General features: G+C 32.1%; 3 protein-coding genes across 3 annotated transcripts; 1 reads left to right on the top strand and 2 right to left on the bottom strand.

Annotated features, from left to right (window-relative positions):
* Positions 1-3730: 3730 nt before the first annotated feature.
* Positions 3731-6069, top strand: LOC105112538 (leucoanthocyanidin dioxygenase-like). Its single transcript, XM_011008262.1, has 3 exons — positions 3731-4441; positions 5100-5433; positions 5542-6069. Exons 1-3 carry the CDS (start codon positions 3939-3941, stop codon positions 5803-5805), a joined length of 1101 nt encoding a protein of 366 aa, XP_011006564.1. The 5' UTR covers positions 3731-3938; the 3' UTR covers positions 5806-6069.
* Positions 6070-10062: 3993 nt separating this feature from the next.
* LOC105112537 (protein PHR1-LIKE 1-like) lies at positions 10063-12814 on the bottom strand. Its single transcript, XM_011008261.1, has 6 exons — positions 12010-12814; positions 11669-11745; positions 11235-11271; positions 11078-11135; positions 10923-10992; positions 10063-10793 (listed from the first exon to the last, which is right to left on the bottom strand). The coding sequence occupies exons 1-6, from the start codon at positions 12113-12115 to the stop codon at positions 10389-10391; spliced, it is 753 nt and encodes a 250-aa protein (XP_011006563.1). The 5' UTR covers positions 12116-12814; the 3' UTR covers positions 10063-10388.
* A 94-nt stretch (positions 12815-12908) lies between these two features.
* Positions 12909-15642, bottom strand: LOC105112536 (PHD finger protein ALFIN-LIKE 1-like). Its single transcript, XM_011008260.1, has 5 exons — positions 15365-15642; positions 15224-15256; positions 14505-14727; positions 13649-13769; positions 12909-13356 (listed from the first exon to the last, which is right to left on the bottom strand). Exons 1-5 carry the CDS (start codon positions 15453-15455, stop codon positions 13108-13110), a joined length of 717 nt encoding a protein of 238 aa, XP_011006562.1. The 5' UTR covers positions 15456-15642; the 3' UTR covers positions 12909-13107.
* Positions 15643-18040: the final 2398 nt, after the last annotated feature.

Below are 18040 nucleotides of genomic sequence, written 5' to 3'. Positions count from 1 at the left end.
TTTAAAATATTTTAAAATAATATTTTTTATTTTTAAAAAATATTTTTAATATTAGTATATTAAAATAATTTGAAAATATAAAAATATAATTTTTAATTAAAATTTTTAAAAAACTATATTCCCAAATAAATTTTTATCGCTATAATTCATCCATCATAGGACTGTGAGGATGGGACTTCTCTTTATGTGATGGAGTTTATTTTTAAATACACTCATGAAAATCGTGACAAGTACAAGGCCAAGAAAAATAAAAATCCAGGCAATTAAAACTCATGTCAACACCTGAATTGTTATAAGTGGACGGTGGTATTTCATTTTTCTTAAGCAATCATAGTACAACTTGGAGGCCATTACTGCCTCCGGAGTGGAGGTTGATGTATCATTCAGTAAAGGTATGGCACTTTTTTTTCTTAGGCAATCATAATTCAAGTTGGAGACCATGTAGAGAGGTTGTTGTTTTCAATGTAGACCACACCTTCATCATGCATAATAGTCCCTCTCAACTCTAAAACCTTGTGGGGGGAAAAGGTTGTGGGAATTCAGGATATTTTTTCCATTTTGCCCTTGGAAAAAGCACTTCTATTGGTGCCTCAAAAACCAAGGTGTAAAATGGTTATTTTACAGGATATAAATGTCAATTTGTAATTGTTGGAGGGTGTAAGTGGTTTTTTATAAATTTCTTGGACTTGAAAACACTACATTGCCCTTGAATAATAATAATAAAAAAAGAAATGCGGGTTTAATGAGATTTTTCAATTTCTGCATGGTGTAATTACTCAATTAACCTTAGACTTCAATTTTTTAAACCTTTGCTTTAGGTTTTTTTTTTTTTTTTGCACTTTTTGTTTTGCTATTTTTTTTTTTAGATTAACGTGGGTGTCCGGACCAGTTTGCGCGCATCACGACTAATCCCACGGGCCCTGAAGTTAACGACCATGTAAGTCTCCAGTGGCCATCATATGAGTAACCAAGGACTCGAACCTGAGATCACAGAGAGAGCAAACCCCTTAATTCCAAGTCTTTACCACTTGGCTACCACCTAGATAATTATTTTTTTTTGTTATTATTAGATATTCTTGTGGGTATTTTTAGCTTTCCATATTTATTTTTTTATCTTGGATTTAAGAGGGGTTATTTTGATCATTCAATAGATAAAAAAAACACAAAAAACACAAAAATTACAAACACGTACAGTTCATATGCAGCCGCACAAGGTGCCTCGTCTATTTATTCAGCACCTCGTCATTGTCAAAAAATGCTGGCCAAGGTGTGTTTCGATTCCTCATTACAGAGCTAACCATGATACATAGCATGTGTGCGAGTTTGTTCATGCAAGTGTGGTCCTGATTTGGTTTTTTTTTTCTTCTCTTATTTCCTTGTTAAAATTAAAATGTGTAGAGGAATCTAGAAACGTTTTAATTTTAATTATGATATTAAACGAACAAAAAATTTCATTTTTTTAATAATTTTTTTTTAAAAAGAGTTAGATTAAATATTCTTTATTGGTAATATCCTAACATTATAAATAGGACTAATACTCATTTTTTTTTAAAAAAAAAAATCTTAAGTACAAAGAATAAAAGTCCTTTCTTTACTTAGACAATATTTTTTTCATTAAAGAAAAAATATAATTTGATTTTATTTTTTGTTGAAAATAATGGTGATTAAACCATTGTGTTCAAATTACACCTCTCATTTCAAAAAGAAAATTCTGTAAATATTGATTGATCTAGAAAAGATAACTTAAATGTTTAAAATTGTTTCATCTACTAAATTAAACAATAATCATGTTCCTTTTTTTTTTCTCTATCCTTTCGCTAATATTCCAAGCATTTAATTCAACATTTTTCTTAATAGTAAGTAAAGGCATTTAATTTGGTTATAAAATGAGGTTTCTCTATTGTAACGTTTTTTTAAACAAGATTTCATGTAATTTCATAATTTTTTAAAAGGTATTATTATAACTTATTCAATTTTTTTAATTAAATTTTTTAATCAATATCCATGATAAATATTACAAAAAAATAAAAATAAAATATATAACAATGGATTCCTTCGAGTCATTGGTACTTTGTCAAGAGATCATGGGTTAAGTTCTTCACAAGAAGTAAGAGGTGTTAAAGTAAATTTATTGTAAATATTATCGAATTAATTTTTTTCACTATAGATATTAAGTTTATTTATTTTTAATTAGTAATAACTAACAATTGTTATATATATTAATATATTAAATAATCATTTCAATTCAATAACTTTAATAATTTAAACTATTAGTTAAGATTTTTAATATATAATTTATATTATTCTCTAATACACCCTCTCAGATAAAAGCTTTTTAAGCTTGAAATTTACATAAATTTACCCTCTCAGATAAAAGTTTTTTAAGCTTGAAATTTACATAAATTTATATTATTTTATATTTAATTTTTATCAAATAAATAAAAATTATAAGATTTGAACCAATGACCACTTCATCATCAAAGTTTTAATATCATATTAAAAAACTATTTTATCCTAATAAATTAAATTTTAAATACAATTTATATTATTTTCAAATATAATATACATTAGCTTACCAAACAAAAAACAAGCAATAGGATCTCTCCGAAAAACCTAAAGTTATACAGTTTGTACCATATTTATTTATTTGTGTTAGCGAAGAATCCCTTATAATTCTGGTTATTATGATAACCATGGAAACAACAAACGAGGCTGCTGCTTCTTCTTCTTCTTCTTCTTCATTTTTTTTGGCTTCCATCGAGAGGTTGTCGATAGGAGGAGTAGCTTGATGCTGTTAAATGTATCATGACAAGACCACTTTTATTAACTAATCAAACTAAACACTCAGAGGATCAACTATCCAGACCAAAACTAAATAAAGAAATGAGTTCCGACACTTAAGTTGCCATAAGCTTTAATGTCTCTGTTCATTTAGCCTGTCCTTTACATAAAATACCAAAAAAGCTGTTAATGCCGCCCCCCAAAGAGATTAGTCGGGCACTTGACTGTTTCCTAGAGACAAGGATCTGAAACTAATCGGTGCATGTCCTGCTAACATGGCCTTGCTATCACTTAGCGAGCTGCCTTTTTTCCCATTTTTGGATAAAATTAACTCATCTCTATCTTCTTCTAGTATGAGAACACAATACATGAAAGTTTTGGGAGAATCTGAATCCCCACTAATCCTTATTCTTTGTGGATTAGCTTGCCCGCCGCAACACAACAACTTAGGCCATATGGCAATGGCAACAAGGTCAGTCTATGGTGAATACGGTAGCTAACTAGTGCTATCAAGGCTACTTTGCTGATGCTAGATGACAAGAAGCCAGGAAGATCAGCTGCCACTAACAATATAGCCCTCACAAGACACGTGGATAGAAAACCTCTTTTGAATTGTCTCTATTTAGTCAAAATTAACTTTTTCATGCCGAGCACAAAACCCACTTATTGCTGATTAATCTATATGTCTGCATTACATGTTCTTTAGACCATGGCATTAACACATAATTAAGCCTGCCTTGCAATTAAGAAATTCTTTCGTGTTATCATTTTTCTTGAGCTCAAACCCAATTTGTCTATATACCCCCCACAATATTAATATGTAAGAGTGGCTGAAATTGATTGAAACTATATAATATGGCAATGAGCAAATCAAATCCATCACGGCGCCGAAATTACTCCACTCCAGTTTCTATAAATACCTCTAAGAAATCCCACTTCTCTCTTCACAGACTACAACCACACAACATCTTCTATCTCACAATTTGTCTCTCATATCCCCATAATTTACACGTTCTTTTTATTGATATACATCAATCAAATTAATTAGCGTCACCTCCACCCACTACGAACACCAGCAGGACTAACACTAGAAATAAAATTCCCATCTTTTTACCTCTCTCATCCTCTCCTTACCCAAAAAAGAAAAAAAGAAAACGATGAACTGCTTGCAGAGTTGGCCAGAACCTGTGGTTCGAGTCCAATCTTTAGCCGCAAGTGGTATCCAGGCAATCCCAGAGCGTTATGTTAAGCCACCTTCTCACAGACCGTTATCAAACAGTGATTTCTTACTACCTCAGGAGGTCAACATTCCTCTTATTGATTTCCAAAACGTTTTCTCTAACGACCAACGCCTCCGCGAAGAGGCCCTCCGTTGTATCTACAGAGCCTGTAGTGAATGGGGCTTCTTTCAAGTAGTGAACCATGGTGTGAGCCACGAACTGATGAAGGGGGTTCGTGAGATTTGGCGCGAGTTCTTTAACCTGCCAGTAGAAGTGAAGCAAGAGTATGCTAACAGTCCTGCTACATATGAGGGGTATGGTAGCCGGTTGGGCGTGGAGAAAGGAGCAAGTCTTGATTGGAGTGATTATTTCTTCCTTCATTACATGCCTGTTTCTCTCAGAAACCAAAACAAGTGGCCTGCAACCCCAGCTGCTTGCAGGTATGCATGCATCTTCAATTCTCTTAGCAGCCCTATGTTATAGTATTCCTTCGTATCTTTGACTGCTTCTCCTTTGTCTGTTATACTATATACGAGTACTTTTCTTCCATTTAATTAACATTGAACTTTCTTATTTTCTTCAAATGGCCATTGGAAATTGTCTTTCTTGCTAATTTCCTACTGATTAGTCGTCTACCAAAGTTGGCACGGTAAAATGTATCCAATTAGTTGCAGAACTGTAGAAGAAAAGGAGGTTTGGCAGCTGGATCTTTATCATAGAATTGCTTTACAAGTACAGCCAATAGTACCATCTTTTACACGAGGATACAATATGATGAATATATAATTACCTAGTTGACCGTCCAAGAATATATGTTGGATGGGCGCCTTTATTTTATAGAATTTGGTTATATGTTTGAGGCAATTTTACCTACAGATTCCAGCTGATAATTCCCTTTTCATTGCTGGTGGGTAAAGGCTCTCTATTGAAAAAAGAAGAAAAAGGAAAGGCATGAAAAGGGCAAGGGAGAGATGGAGTTTGATTAATCTCTGATACTGCAAATATTTCAGGAAGTCTTGCAGAAAAGATAAATCACAGATGTGATGGTTCTAATTAATTTAACAGCGTAGATTAACTATCTTACAACCTTTATTGCAGGGAATTGGTAGCTGAGTACGGCCGCGAGGTGGTTAAACTTGGTGGAAAGCTGATGAAGGCATTCTCTATGAACCTTGGCCTGGAAGAGGACTTCCTCCTTGATGCTTTCGGCGGAGAGGAAAATGTTGGTGCATGTTTAAGGGTGAATTACTATCCAAGGTGTCCACAGCCAGACCTCACACTAGGCCTCTCGCCGCACTCCGACCCTGGTGGAATGACCATTCTCCTGCCTGATGAAAACGTGGCTGGACTGCAAGTCCGCAGAAATGACAGTTGGGTCACCGTTAAGCCAGCACCAAACGCCTTTATTATAAACATAGGGGATCAAATCCAGGTACCTCTAATTAAGATAGCTCTTTTCCATTTTGGATATATATTGCTTAGTTAACTTCACTTTATTTTCATATTGGTACTGATAAAAAAAATATTGATTTGTACACAGGTACTGAGCAATGGCATCTACCAGAGCGTGGAGCACAGGGTGATTGTAAATTCTAATAAAGATAGAGTGTCTCTTGCCTTCTTCTATAACCCCAAGAGTGACTTGCTCATTGAACCGTCCAAGGAACTCGTCACCGTCGACCGGCCGGCCCTCTACCCACCGATGACATTCGATGAATACAGACTTTACATTAGGACAAAGGGTCCCTGCGGCAAGAAACAAGTTGAATCCCTAAAATCTCCTAGACCATGTAATGAATGTTGAATTGATGACAGTGTCCGACGACTTTGGTCCCAATTACTTCATTCGCAAGTTGCAGGAAACAAAAAGACCAGGGCAATTTGAATCACATGGTGCTGCATTTTACCACTTACTTTTCCTTCCAAGTTGCCTACGTCTGTTTAGGATAATTAAAATCTCAATCACATATAGTGGAGTTCCTTTTCTATGCTGTACAAGAAGTTGGAATTACGTTATTGTCTATTTGTCAGTAACAATTCAAGAAACGAAAACCCATTGTTTGAGTGACGATGGAACCCTTCTCTTGTTGGCATGTGAAGTCTAAACTCTTTCGATGGTCACTTCACGAAACAAAGTGAATCATTCGATAACGTTATCCTCGCCAAAGTGACCTTGAAAAAAAATAAAAATAAAAATAACACAGATACAAATAGGCTCAAGATCTTTTAAAAATGGAGAGGATATAATTTTACCAGAGTAATTACCAATACTTTCTCCATTCTTACCACTTATTGTTCACTATTGTACAACAAACTTTACACCCCTTTTGGTTACTTCCTCAGTGTCATTGAAACTCCCATTTTACACTTCACATCTTTTTTTCTATCCTTTAATTTCATTAAGGACTATTTCATGATATATTTAAAAATGATTTTTAGAATAATTTTTAATTAAAAAATATTAAATTGATTTTTTGTAAATAATTTTAATGTCTTTCAATCTAAACATGTTTTGCCAAAAACATATATTATCAAACACACACGAAAATGAAATGATTGAAGACATGAACTCACTCCTGAGTCCTTTTCTCAGCTGGACGTGGTTGTTAGAAAAAGGGGCACAAATCACATATTATGGACTGCCATCAATGGCTTTCGTTTTGATTAGTATTTTACTATATAGTTGACTCACATTTCACGTGGATGATGGATTGGAAAAAAATTAAATGAGAAAAAATAAAAATGAAGGGACTGTTAATGTTTTTTCCAGTATCAAGAAAGAAATTAATTGTGAGCTGTGTGTTTAATAAAATAAAAATAGTGAGTCATATACATTACAAAATATTAAAAAAAGTGTTAACTTTTACAAAATATTAAAAAAGTGTTAACTTTAACTAAAGCGAAAATGAAATTTTTAACAATGTTTTTACACTTCTGTTGATGTGAAAGTTACATCTTGATTTATCTTTTTATCTTGTTTGATTTTAAAATTAAATTTAATAAAGGTTGTTTTAAAGTGACCTGATTAATTTGAAAAATACAAATACAACTTGGTTAAAATCTAGTTTAATTTTAAAAAATTTAAGATGATGTTATTTAATTTTTTTAAAATATTGAATTGCTAATATCTTGAATTAAATCTATAATCGAAATCATTAATCTAATTAAATTTGATAACTTTATTTTATAGAATTTATTTTTTATTAAGCTATGCAATAATAAAAATAAAGATGTACAGAAAAGAGAAGCCATTGAAATCAAATTTAAAAAACAAAAAACAATCATGAAAGCTTTACAAATAAAGCATTGACTAATATTATAAAAATAATTATATAATCTTATTGGAATATTTAGTTTGTTTTAATAAGCACGCTTAGCACATTACAAAAAAAGGCCAAGTACATGGGCCTGCTAGGCTTGACCCATGTGCTAGCTCTTTTCTATATTTAAATGGTAAATGACTTTAAAAAAAAAAAAAAAAACAATGCTGGTGTTTTTTTTATCATCACAAGTAACTAAAAAATTGTGATTCTCCTCTTTTGATTCAAAGAACTAATTTTCAAGATTTTTTTCATTAGAAAACATGAAATAAACATCTCTCATAAATTAATTATATTTTATTTTATTAAATTAAGCATTAATATAACATCAAGATTTTTCTTAATGTTATAAAAACCTCACAACAAGCTATTTATGCACAATCCTCAAATCAATACAATATAAAAAAATAAAATTAAAAAAATAAATAATTAAAATAAAAAATACCTCGAGAAAAAAAAATATTATAATCTACAAAGTTCCTCCCACATGCTATGGTTTTTTCCTATTTCCCTTAACCCAGCTAGTTTTTCTTGTAATTTGGCATGATGCTACTCTTTTTTCATGTTTCTGAGCAGTAAAAGAATTTATTTGAATACTTAGAAATTGAGAAGAAGTCAATTTATTCGTGGGCAATAAGTTTCTATCGTTATAATTTTTAGATAGTGATGCCATCTTAAATGTAACAATTGGTGCATCGATATTGCTGTAATACCAAGCCATGTGACTTACTTTTCAAATCAAATATGCACCATACAATAAAAAAAATAAAAATTAAATAATATTTTGTAGTTGATACCATCATTGTTTAGTGGAGAAAGTATAATTGATATGCTTGATTCAAAGTTTTGTAGTTCACATTTGTATGAGATTAATTATTGTGGTCAATTGGTAAATAATTGTTCCAAAGTTGCATTATGTAAGTCGTAACAAATGAATAGGCACACGTTTATTTGAAGTTTGAAGGGAAAATCTTGCTTTCCTAGCTTTTTGACGCTGCTCTTTCAAGAAGTAGTGGTCGGCAGGCCAAGAATTAGAAATTATTACCTTTTAATTTAAAATTATTTTTGATTTTTTAGTTTTTTATATATCATTTTAATATATTAATTTTAAAAATAAAAAATATTTTTTTAATATATTTTCAAATAAAAATATTATATAAAAATCAACTATTACCACAATACTATATATTTTTTTAATTAATACAAAACAACTTGTTTCAAGAAATTCATTTGATCTTGAGTATGGATTTGGATATCAAGATATTTTTATTTTTTAAAAATATGTATTTAAAAAAATTGTTTAGCATTTAATTGTATGTGTAATTTTTTTATAAAAAAATTGTTTATTTTTTTAATCTTACCTAAACACCCTTTGTTTGAGCATCAACTTTCAAAGTCTTGATTTAATTATTTTGATGTCATCGAATTTGTAATTTAGAAAAAGTAGGCATGACCGTACATCCATCAATTCATCAAAGGAAGACAATTATAAAGCCATCACTCCCCCACTTTTTTTTTTTTATAACAGTTTAGATCTTTGTCAATAAGAAATCTTACCTTCATATCCAATAGTCCAGTCAATAATCTAACCAATAAATTGATGAATTGACTATACATATTGTTGACCAGCTCCATACCTAATCTAGAATTATAGAGCTTGAGACTCAATAGCGCTCATAATTGCACGAGAGGAGATGTTTCATGTTAATCGTTTGTTTGGTGCCATTGTATTTTTTATGGTTACAATTTTTACAAAATAAGTTAAAAAAAAAACTTTACTTGTGGTTTTTTTAAAAATAAATTTTTAAAAATATGTATTTTATTAAAATTATTATGAAATGGATTTTTACATGAAAAATAAATAAAAAATATATCTCCATAAATGAAAAACAGGTATTTTAAGAACATGTAAAACCTAATGCAAAAAAAAAAAATAGCTTAATCAAATAGTTTTTTAATAACTGAAAAAAAAAATCATAATACCAAAACATTTGCTTAATCAAATAGTTTTTTAGTAACTGAAAAAAAAAATCATAATACCAAAGTTTCTCTAAATAGTCCATTTATGAGTCCATCTGATGTGTGTGTATTAAAGCCCATAGTGTCTATTTAGCAGGCTAGGTATTAAAGCCCAATTCAGTGCATTTAATTTCCCATCTTTTTTCTTAACAACAATATATGAATGGGATTTCCGGATTATATTCTTACTCTCTTCATATGTTTCCGCTGTAATGGTCTCTGCGGCCCAATCAATGTTTCAGCCCAGTCCACTGAATCAACCCGTGAGTTAATGACCTAACCTCTGGTATTACATAATCAACCCAGCAGGACAACTTCGTAATTTAATTAACTCCATTAAAACTAAGTTTAATCTAAAAAAATAGGACAACGTTTGTTTTAAGTTTTTTTTTAAATAATATTATTTTGAATTAACAAGATCACCTGAATAAACACGTCTAATTTGTAATTAGACTCCGCGGGCTTGAGCTTGGGAGAGCCGGGTATAACAACTCGGGGCTGACAAGTTGATGAATTATGAAACCTTAATAATTTCATTCGCACAGCCAGTCCTTCGTCTAGTGATAAAATGCAAACAATCCGGAGAAAATTAGCAGTGCATATTTCACAACACGAGGTAAATTTTCTTGCAACCTGGATTCGTGACTATGAATATAACGTAAGAACACAGAGTGCTAAACAAATGTAATCTCTCAACAAACCAAGACAAAAAAAAAAAAAAAGGAGCAAAGAATGACTGCGTTCCATAATCAACCAGGCATCCACTAAATGCTATGTTCTTATTTGTACACGGTAAACAAAAATAGCCAAGCTAGATCACCCTTCATAATCACACAGGATAAAATCAACTTAATGCTATATATGATGCTATTCTACACAGATACCTTCACCAGAAATATTTTGGTTGCCTTCATGGTCCTCAAAGCCAGGTATCCGCCCCAATTCCCTGAATAAACGTGAAATTATCTAAATATTTCCAGTGACCAATGGTGCTTCCACTCCTTTTATTCCATGCAACCATAGTAATATTCATGTTGTGATATTTAACTTAGAAAAAACTAGGCTCTAGAGGTGATGAACAGGTGGCCAAAATGTCCCATGGGAAGTTGACATCATGATATGGAAGTGAAAATTTTGCATCTCTTTGAAGAACCATGTTTTGATTGTAAGGATCTGGATTGAGAGGTTCCAGTTGATACCGTGAAGGCAAAACATGGTGTTCGGTCCTTAATCTCTTAAGAGCTTGAAAGTCTTCTTCAGACTGTATTTCGACTTTCTCACCCTCCGAATCAGTTTCAAATTCCTTAGCATTTGATTCTGAATCGCAGAGAGATGGCAGTGATACCGGAGAGAATGACTTGGTGTGTTTTGGATTTCCATTTTGATTTTCCTCCACAATTCTCTCAAGGAATCTCCCTTGGGCTTCAATTTTAAGCTTCAAGCTCTTTTGAACCTTAAAAATTAACCAACCACATAGGAAATCAACAAACATATGCATGGTGTTTATTTATAAATAAAGCAAAACAAGGTTTCGTGTTTTGTTCATTAGTAGATAAATCTGCATGAAAAATTATGTTGCTACCACAAGTTGATCACTCAGTCGCCTATGGACCTCCATTTGCATCAGTAACGCTTCATTTAGTTGAGCACCTCTGCAAAAATTATGCAACCAAAACTTAGATCCAATTAGTTCATGAACAAGTTGAAGGAGGTGCAACTGATTAATAATTAGCTTACGATGTTGCACTGAAATTCGGTAACATTTCTGAAATATTTCTCCTTTCAAACTTGCCTCCTGTTGGAAGATACCAAGAAATTAACACACACAACAGAAGTATACAAGTACTACAAATTTATAGGCAATAAAAATAGAATGAAAGCACTCCACACATACTGTTGGTTTCTGGGATAAACTTCGAGATTCTGTATTTCTGAAAACAATAAAGATGGATCAGAAAATATTAGTATAAACTGTTTAACAGGGGCGCTATGATATGTTAATCACACGTTGCACTACCACTTGGACACAGATTGCAGTTTGTGAAAAATGAAGGAATATATTATTAGAGGAAAAAGAAACTCAATAATATATTTATGTTTTCCAGAAAGCTAAATAAACGGAATACTAGATCAAAGTGTTAATGATCATGACTGTATTTTAATCAGTATTGAATCTTTAAACTGTCACAAGAAAACAGTGCAGGTATGCATCTTGTAGCCAAAATCTGAGACGATTGTAAGAATCCAGCATGATGACATGAAAGTTAATTCAAAGGGTTGTATAGTTCCATGCAGGAGGGCAAGCTACAGGGGAAAATAAATAATTACCTGCAAATGGCTCTTGACATGGTAGATAGTCAATCCAGGGATGCCCATAGCCCTCAAGATACCTTTCGGTGTTGCTCCTGCAAATCGTTTCAAGTATGAACATGAGTGATCGTAAGGATAACTAGACAACATACAAACCTCAATGAACAAGAGTATCATCACTGGAGTTGCAGTGTATTGATGAAAAGAAATTAATTAATTCGATCAAGCTTTAATTAGCAGGGTTGGCTTCTATTTAGTTTTGATCAATGGAAATCTTTCAAAAGAAAAGGTTCGTGGTGTTGAACAGTGGTAGATCAAATATCATTAGTGCATGTAAACGGATTGATCCAAGAACATACTATCAGGACCACCAAGTTGATTAACAGCCTCTTCGAACCGATCATGTAGTTCTTGTGTCCAACGCAATCTCTCTTTGTTAGATCCGTCGGAGCGACTTCGACCCATTGTTGGAATCAGATGATTATAGAGTGTCAATGGCAGCTTATGAGTAACAACAATGCATGGACTACGTCTTCTCCCTTGCAAGGAGGGTTATTAAAACAAGAGAGCAAGAAAAAGACTGTGATGTAGACAGGAAGAAAATAATTGGGTCGATGAGAACTAAGATATAATTTGATTAAAGAAGATGCTTAATGATGTCTAGTTGTCGGGGATAAACCAAGCTTGAATGAATAGGAGTTTGGATAACTTCAAACTCAAAAGATTGTTTTAACTTCTCCGTCAACTGTGGTAAGGAAATTCACGGGTATTGGTTTTCTTAAAGTCCAAAACTGTACAGATCATGATAAGCAACTGTTCTGTCTGTCCCTGTTGTTTTTTCTGCGCTGTCCGACCTCAGTTAACCCTCAGTTATCAGCTGCGAAATGGGGCTTTGGGCAGTGAAGCGAAGTCAAATAGACTTTGTAATCCAGTCTTGGGCTGGCTACTGTTTTCAGGTTCAGATTGGACCCAGTTCAGTGCCATATAGGACTTCTAGGATCCTAGCAAGCCTATTACTGAGCAGGGCCATGGACGAAGCCCTTTCAAGATGCTCCAACTCGTCATGGGACCAATAGCAGAGCATGTCAAGCGACAACACTTCCATAAGCTGGTCTCAGGCTCTCAGCCATACATCATGCACAGGGAGGCCCGAAAGACAGATGAGGGCAGCAATGGAAATATGGTTGCCACCCATTGGGATAGCATAATAAGTTTATATCACCATGCAGACAAGTAGACTCCTGCAAAGCAAGTCATCTCTGGTGTAATGTTATTCGTGCATTTAACACAAAATAAGAGATCCGATTACATAACCTGCTATTTAAGCAAATGGTTCAGTTGGGAAGAAGGCCAACTAAACCGTTGGGGGCATCTGTTATAAACAAGCATTTTAACTTTCACATTGCATAAGAGGTAATGTTAATACACTACTTTGTCAGCCACTGCAACGACACCAACTATGACCGGCTCCTCTTCATACAAGATGGACACTTGTATTGCTTAATACTGTCAGCCTTAGCGGGTGTTATCTTCACACACTTTCCATGGTACCACCTCTCGCAGACATCGCAGCCAATCCAGAATTCATCAGCATTGTAATTTCCACCACAGCTCCCACATAGCGTTTCAGTGTGGTCATCTTCTTCATCCTCGTAACTATCCTCCATAAGCTTAGGGTTGCTTTTCATTTGTCCATCACTTGATCTCTATAGAGAGGAGGAACCAGTAAAGTTAAGGGCAAGTTAAAAAGCATCAAACAGTTCGAAATTAGGCTTGCTTTTTGTTACTGAATCAATGCATCTATGCATCACTTAAGCACCATAACAACAGAATACCAAAATTCATGGCATCCTCAGTCACTACGGTGAAGCACAATAGAGTTGTACAGCAGATTTATATTTTGGTTGCAACGAAAGAAAATTAAGAATGAAAAGCTATCAATTACGTTTGAGATTATCAGAAAATTGAGATGATCCAAATCATGTTTCGATTAATCACCTTTATGCTGCCTCGAGATTTGCTTCCACTATCTACACTAGGCTTTTCTTTCACAGGCTTCCTTTCTGTTACAACTTCAAAGACAGTAGGCAGATCATTGATCAAGCTGAATAGTCGTTTCCTGTCCATAAAAATGAACTTCAGTTTCTATGGAGAAAAGCCAAACTCAACATAACATCACACTGAAATAATACAAATAATAAATAAATAAACCTCAAAACATCCCACTAAGCAAATGGCAAATAATCAAGTCTCAGGTCTGCAAGACAAACATTAAATGCCAAAATTGATAGTTGAGCTATTAAAGTTTTAATATTATCTGTGGTGGCCTACGCAGTCCTGACCAATTCAAGCGAATCACAATTTGCCAAGCAGAATATATTACAAATGCATGCTGCCATGCATTCAATTGAAAACACATCTGTGACATAACTTTCTGTCGAGAATTTTTTAAGATTTCTGGAATCCTTAGTAACGATATTTAATAAGGTACTTAAAAATAAATAAATCAATATAAGAAATTAATAAACTGTCCTTTGTGAAGCAAATAACTGCTAAGAAAGAAGGATATCATCAAGCAGATGCAATATATCTAATATTTTTTTCAATCAAGCTACCATGATTCTAAATTCACCAACTGGAAGGCAATTACAAAGATGATTAGGACATTGATTGGTGGCACATGGTGGTACCATGACTTTAGACATCCAACAAATCTGATGGACCTTTTCTCAACGTTAACTTTCCAAATTTCATCAACATTTTAATCCCATCAGAATTGGAGAAATGATTAACAAAAGAACATTATGATGTAATAAGAACACTAAATGGTCCTCACAATTATGCAGTACATTACCTCTCATTCCGATTAAGACGAGCACCGAGATAGAAAGCCACCGAAAGCAACCATGAATCACTGTGCACAGCGACAAGAGAAAGCCAGTCTTTTCTGTTCATCCCATCTCTAGCAAAATTAATTCCAAGGGCAGGTTCAGGGAGCTCTGGTGGAACTTCTTCTGCTGGCAGGGCTACTTCCCATGTCTCACTTGGATGTCCGTAGAGACACAAATTCTCCTTGTCTAACCCAAAAACATAAGAGTAAATTTATATCACTAAGTGCAAACAAAGCAAAAACATAAGGCAGATGCCTTGAGAAACCAGAGGATCAACTGCAATGCAGATCTTACATTGCTTGTTTCTTCATTAATAAAAACTTATCGATTTACAAGTTCTAGCCATTTCAAATTCTCTTCTTCCTGTATTCAATTTCAATGTTCTGCTTACGGAGTGAACAGAACATTGAAATCAAAAAAGCGACGCACTCAATTTCCACTGTGAAAGATCTAAACTTTGATATACTACTACAATTTTTTTAAAAAAACTCACCACTTATCCTAAAAGATACAACAGCAGAGATCACATGCATCACTTCAAATCACTCCACTTTCCTTTGTTTCCCCTCATGGTTTCTCAAGAAAAAAACAAATTCTCTCAATTTCACCCTAAAATAGAACCCAGAAAAAAGAAAAAAAATCCACAATAATTCAAATAAACAGCTCCTCCATTACACGTTACCTGGATCACAGAGTCCATAAAAAGCATCCACATCTGACAACAACAAAAGAAAACACAAAGAAACCCATGATCATAAGCATAAAAGATTCAAAATTTTTAACGAAAAAAAAGAGAAAGAACTAAGAATTAAATTTTAATTACCATAAGTTAAAGCACGCACAACAGCAGCTCTTCTAGCACTGAAATCTTTGAAGATCTCCTCTACAGTTCGTGCGTTTGAAGCCATTTCCATGGACAGTTAATTACAAAGATCTAAAATAACGGAAATTTTATTTATTTATTAAACTTTTTAAGAATTGTAGAGATTGCTGTCCAGTGAGATCATGAAAGAAGGACGTGGGACGGGAGGGAGGAAGGACGCCTCAATGACAACACATGTAGCAAAACAGAGTCCCCCAGCCCCCCTAAAAAATAAAATAAAAAAAGCTAGTGTTAGCGCGACGCTATTAAGGTTATTTTGCTACTGGCAAGCCCGGTTTTACTTCTATGGTTTCCCACGCGCAGTTAGCTTGCTGGGCAATATGATTATAATTGTTTTTTAATTAATTTTGAATTAAAATATATATATTAATAATATTTTTTTTATTTTAAAAAAATTATTTTTAACATTAATATATTAAAATAATTTAAAAATAATAAAAATATATTAATTTTAAATAAATAAATAATTTTAAATTTTAAATTTTTTTAAAAATATTTTTAAAACACAAAAATAAAAAGTTAAATTGCTTGTGGAGTGTCCCTCTTATTGGAATGGAAAAATGGTTTTTGTGTTTAGTTTAGTATTTTTTTTAATTATTATTATTACATGATTAAATTACAATAACCAAATTAGATATAATATGTTATTGGTCATTGACTTTTTAATGAGTGATGTAATCATATAGATCATTTGTTACATGAATAAATCCTCTTGTTATGGCAGAGTTTTTTTTTTTTCAAAAAAAACATATCTTTATATGTGTTTTCAAATTCAAGATATATTGAGATATAATATGATTTAAGAATAATATGAATTTATAATAAGATAAAGATAAAATGAAGATAATTTTAAAATTGAGGATTGACAGTTATATATGAAAATATTGAGGATAAACTATTACAAAATTAAAAGTACAATAATGCAAAGTTTTTTTTTTTATTAAAGCATGATGAGAGTATTTTTAAAAAAGTATAGTAAGATAATGAATTATATAAATGTAGTGTAAGGTACTTAAGTAAATATAGTGTAAGACATCAAGGATTAGTTTTTATGTTTTTTTTGTTAACTATTAGTTATGAGTAAAATATAAATTAGTCCCTTTAGTTTTTCAAAATGAATTAAATTGTCCCTCTAAATATCTTTTTTCCTCGTCAATCTTTCCATATTATCTATTTTTCATATTTCTTAAGAAATAAAAGCAAAATAAATTGGAAAAGAACATGGAATAAGTAAAAAGAATCAAGTTACAAATAGAAGAAAAGAAAAATTATAGATCTAACAATGGTAATAGATGGTGGTTTGTCTTCTCTTTTAGATCTCCATTCATCTATCAAATTAAGATGTTATTCATCTCTCATCTTCTATCCCCTCCCTTTTAAATAAACAGACACTAAATTTAATTCAAAAGTTCAAACATGAAAAATAAGAGTGGTGGTGTTTTGTGTTCTTTACCAATCATAATTATAATTATTTGTGTGTTTATTAGCCTTCGTAATTATTGAGAGCTTTGAGAAGATTCACTATGATGTATATTGTTATCTATTTCAAGGCCTTGCATAAAATAAATAAATAAATATATATAGAAGAATTTGGATTGACATCTCAAAGTTTTTTAAAAAAAAAACAAAAAATCATCTTAATGAGAGTAGTTTTGGATCAAGTTGCATGATGATGAAGCTTGAGGACTAGTTTGGTCAAATTTAGCAAATTAATAATTTAATTTTGATTGACAAAGCCCCTACTAATAAAAACAAAATTAGTAAAAAAATTTAAAATTGAATGATTAAAGACTCAAAAGAATTTTTTTAGGTTTAATTAAATTTATTGAGGGTTTAATTGCAAAAAAAAAAAATTAAGTTGGTTTTAGACTTAAATTTGAAGAAATTAAAGTTTGGGTTTAATTGCATAAATATTAAGATTAAAGAAATTCAAAACTAAAAACTAATTCATAAAAGGCACGCGACTTCAAAGACTAAAATAAAAAAATCATGGGATAAATTGAAGAAAATCAAAAGATAAATGGTCAATTTGTATAAATTATAAACCAATGACTGAAATAAAAAAATACACTAAGCTTTAGAGTTGGTAATTGAATTTAAAAGGACAAATTTGCACATGATTGAAAGTTAGAGGGTAATCAAGAATATAATCAAGAAGATTTAAAAGTTTAGAGACCAAAATGAACTTTGATCAAATCCCAAATTAATTTCCTAATCCTTTAGAATTTAACTTAGATGACATGTCATTTAGGGTAAAATCAAAATGCACCATCTCAAAAAATGGGAAAATGACTTGTTGTTTACCTAGTATTTATCTTTCTTTTCTTTTAGCAGTTTTGGTTGATCGAGTAGACATTTTTATATAAATAAATGCGAAGCTATAAACCTTCAAATTGAGCAAGATTAGATCCAAATGAAATATATGTTTCCTCTCTACCAAGTTCAAGTGGTCTCCAATGATATTGACATAGAAGTTGTTATGATGAGGCCTCAAAAGTGGTCAATTTAGTCAACCATGACTACGACACTTGTTTTGTAAAACCATTAGATTTTTCTTATGTTCACACCTCATACTTTCTCATTAGGTTCTTATTAAGGGCTGAACATATTTCTCTC

This window comes from Populus euphratica, unplaced genomic scaffold, assembly GCF_000495115.2.
Source record: "Populus euphratica unplaced genomic scaffold, PopEup_1.0 scaffold348.1, whole genome shotgun sequence".
NCBI lineage: Eukaryota > Viridiplantae > Streptophyta > Magnoliopsida > Malpighiales > Salicaceae > Populus > Populus euphratica.
This window is presented reverse-complemented; position numbering and strand designations above follow the sequence as displayed.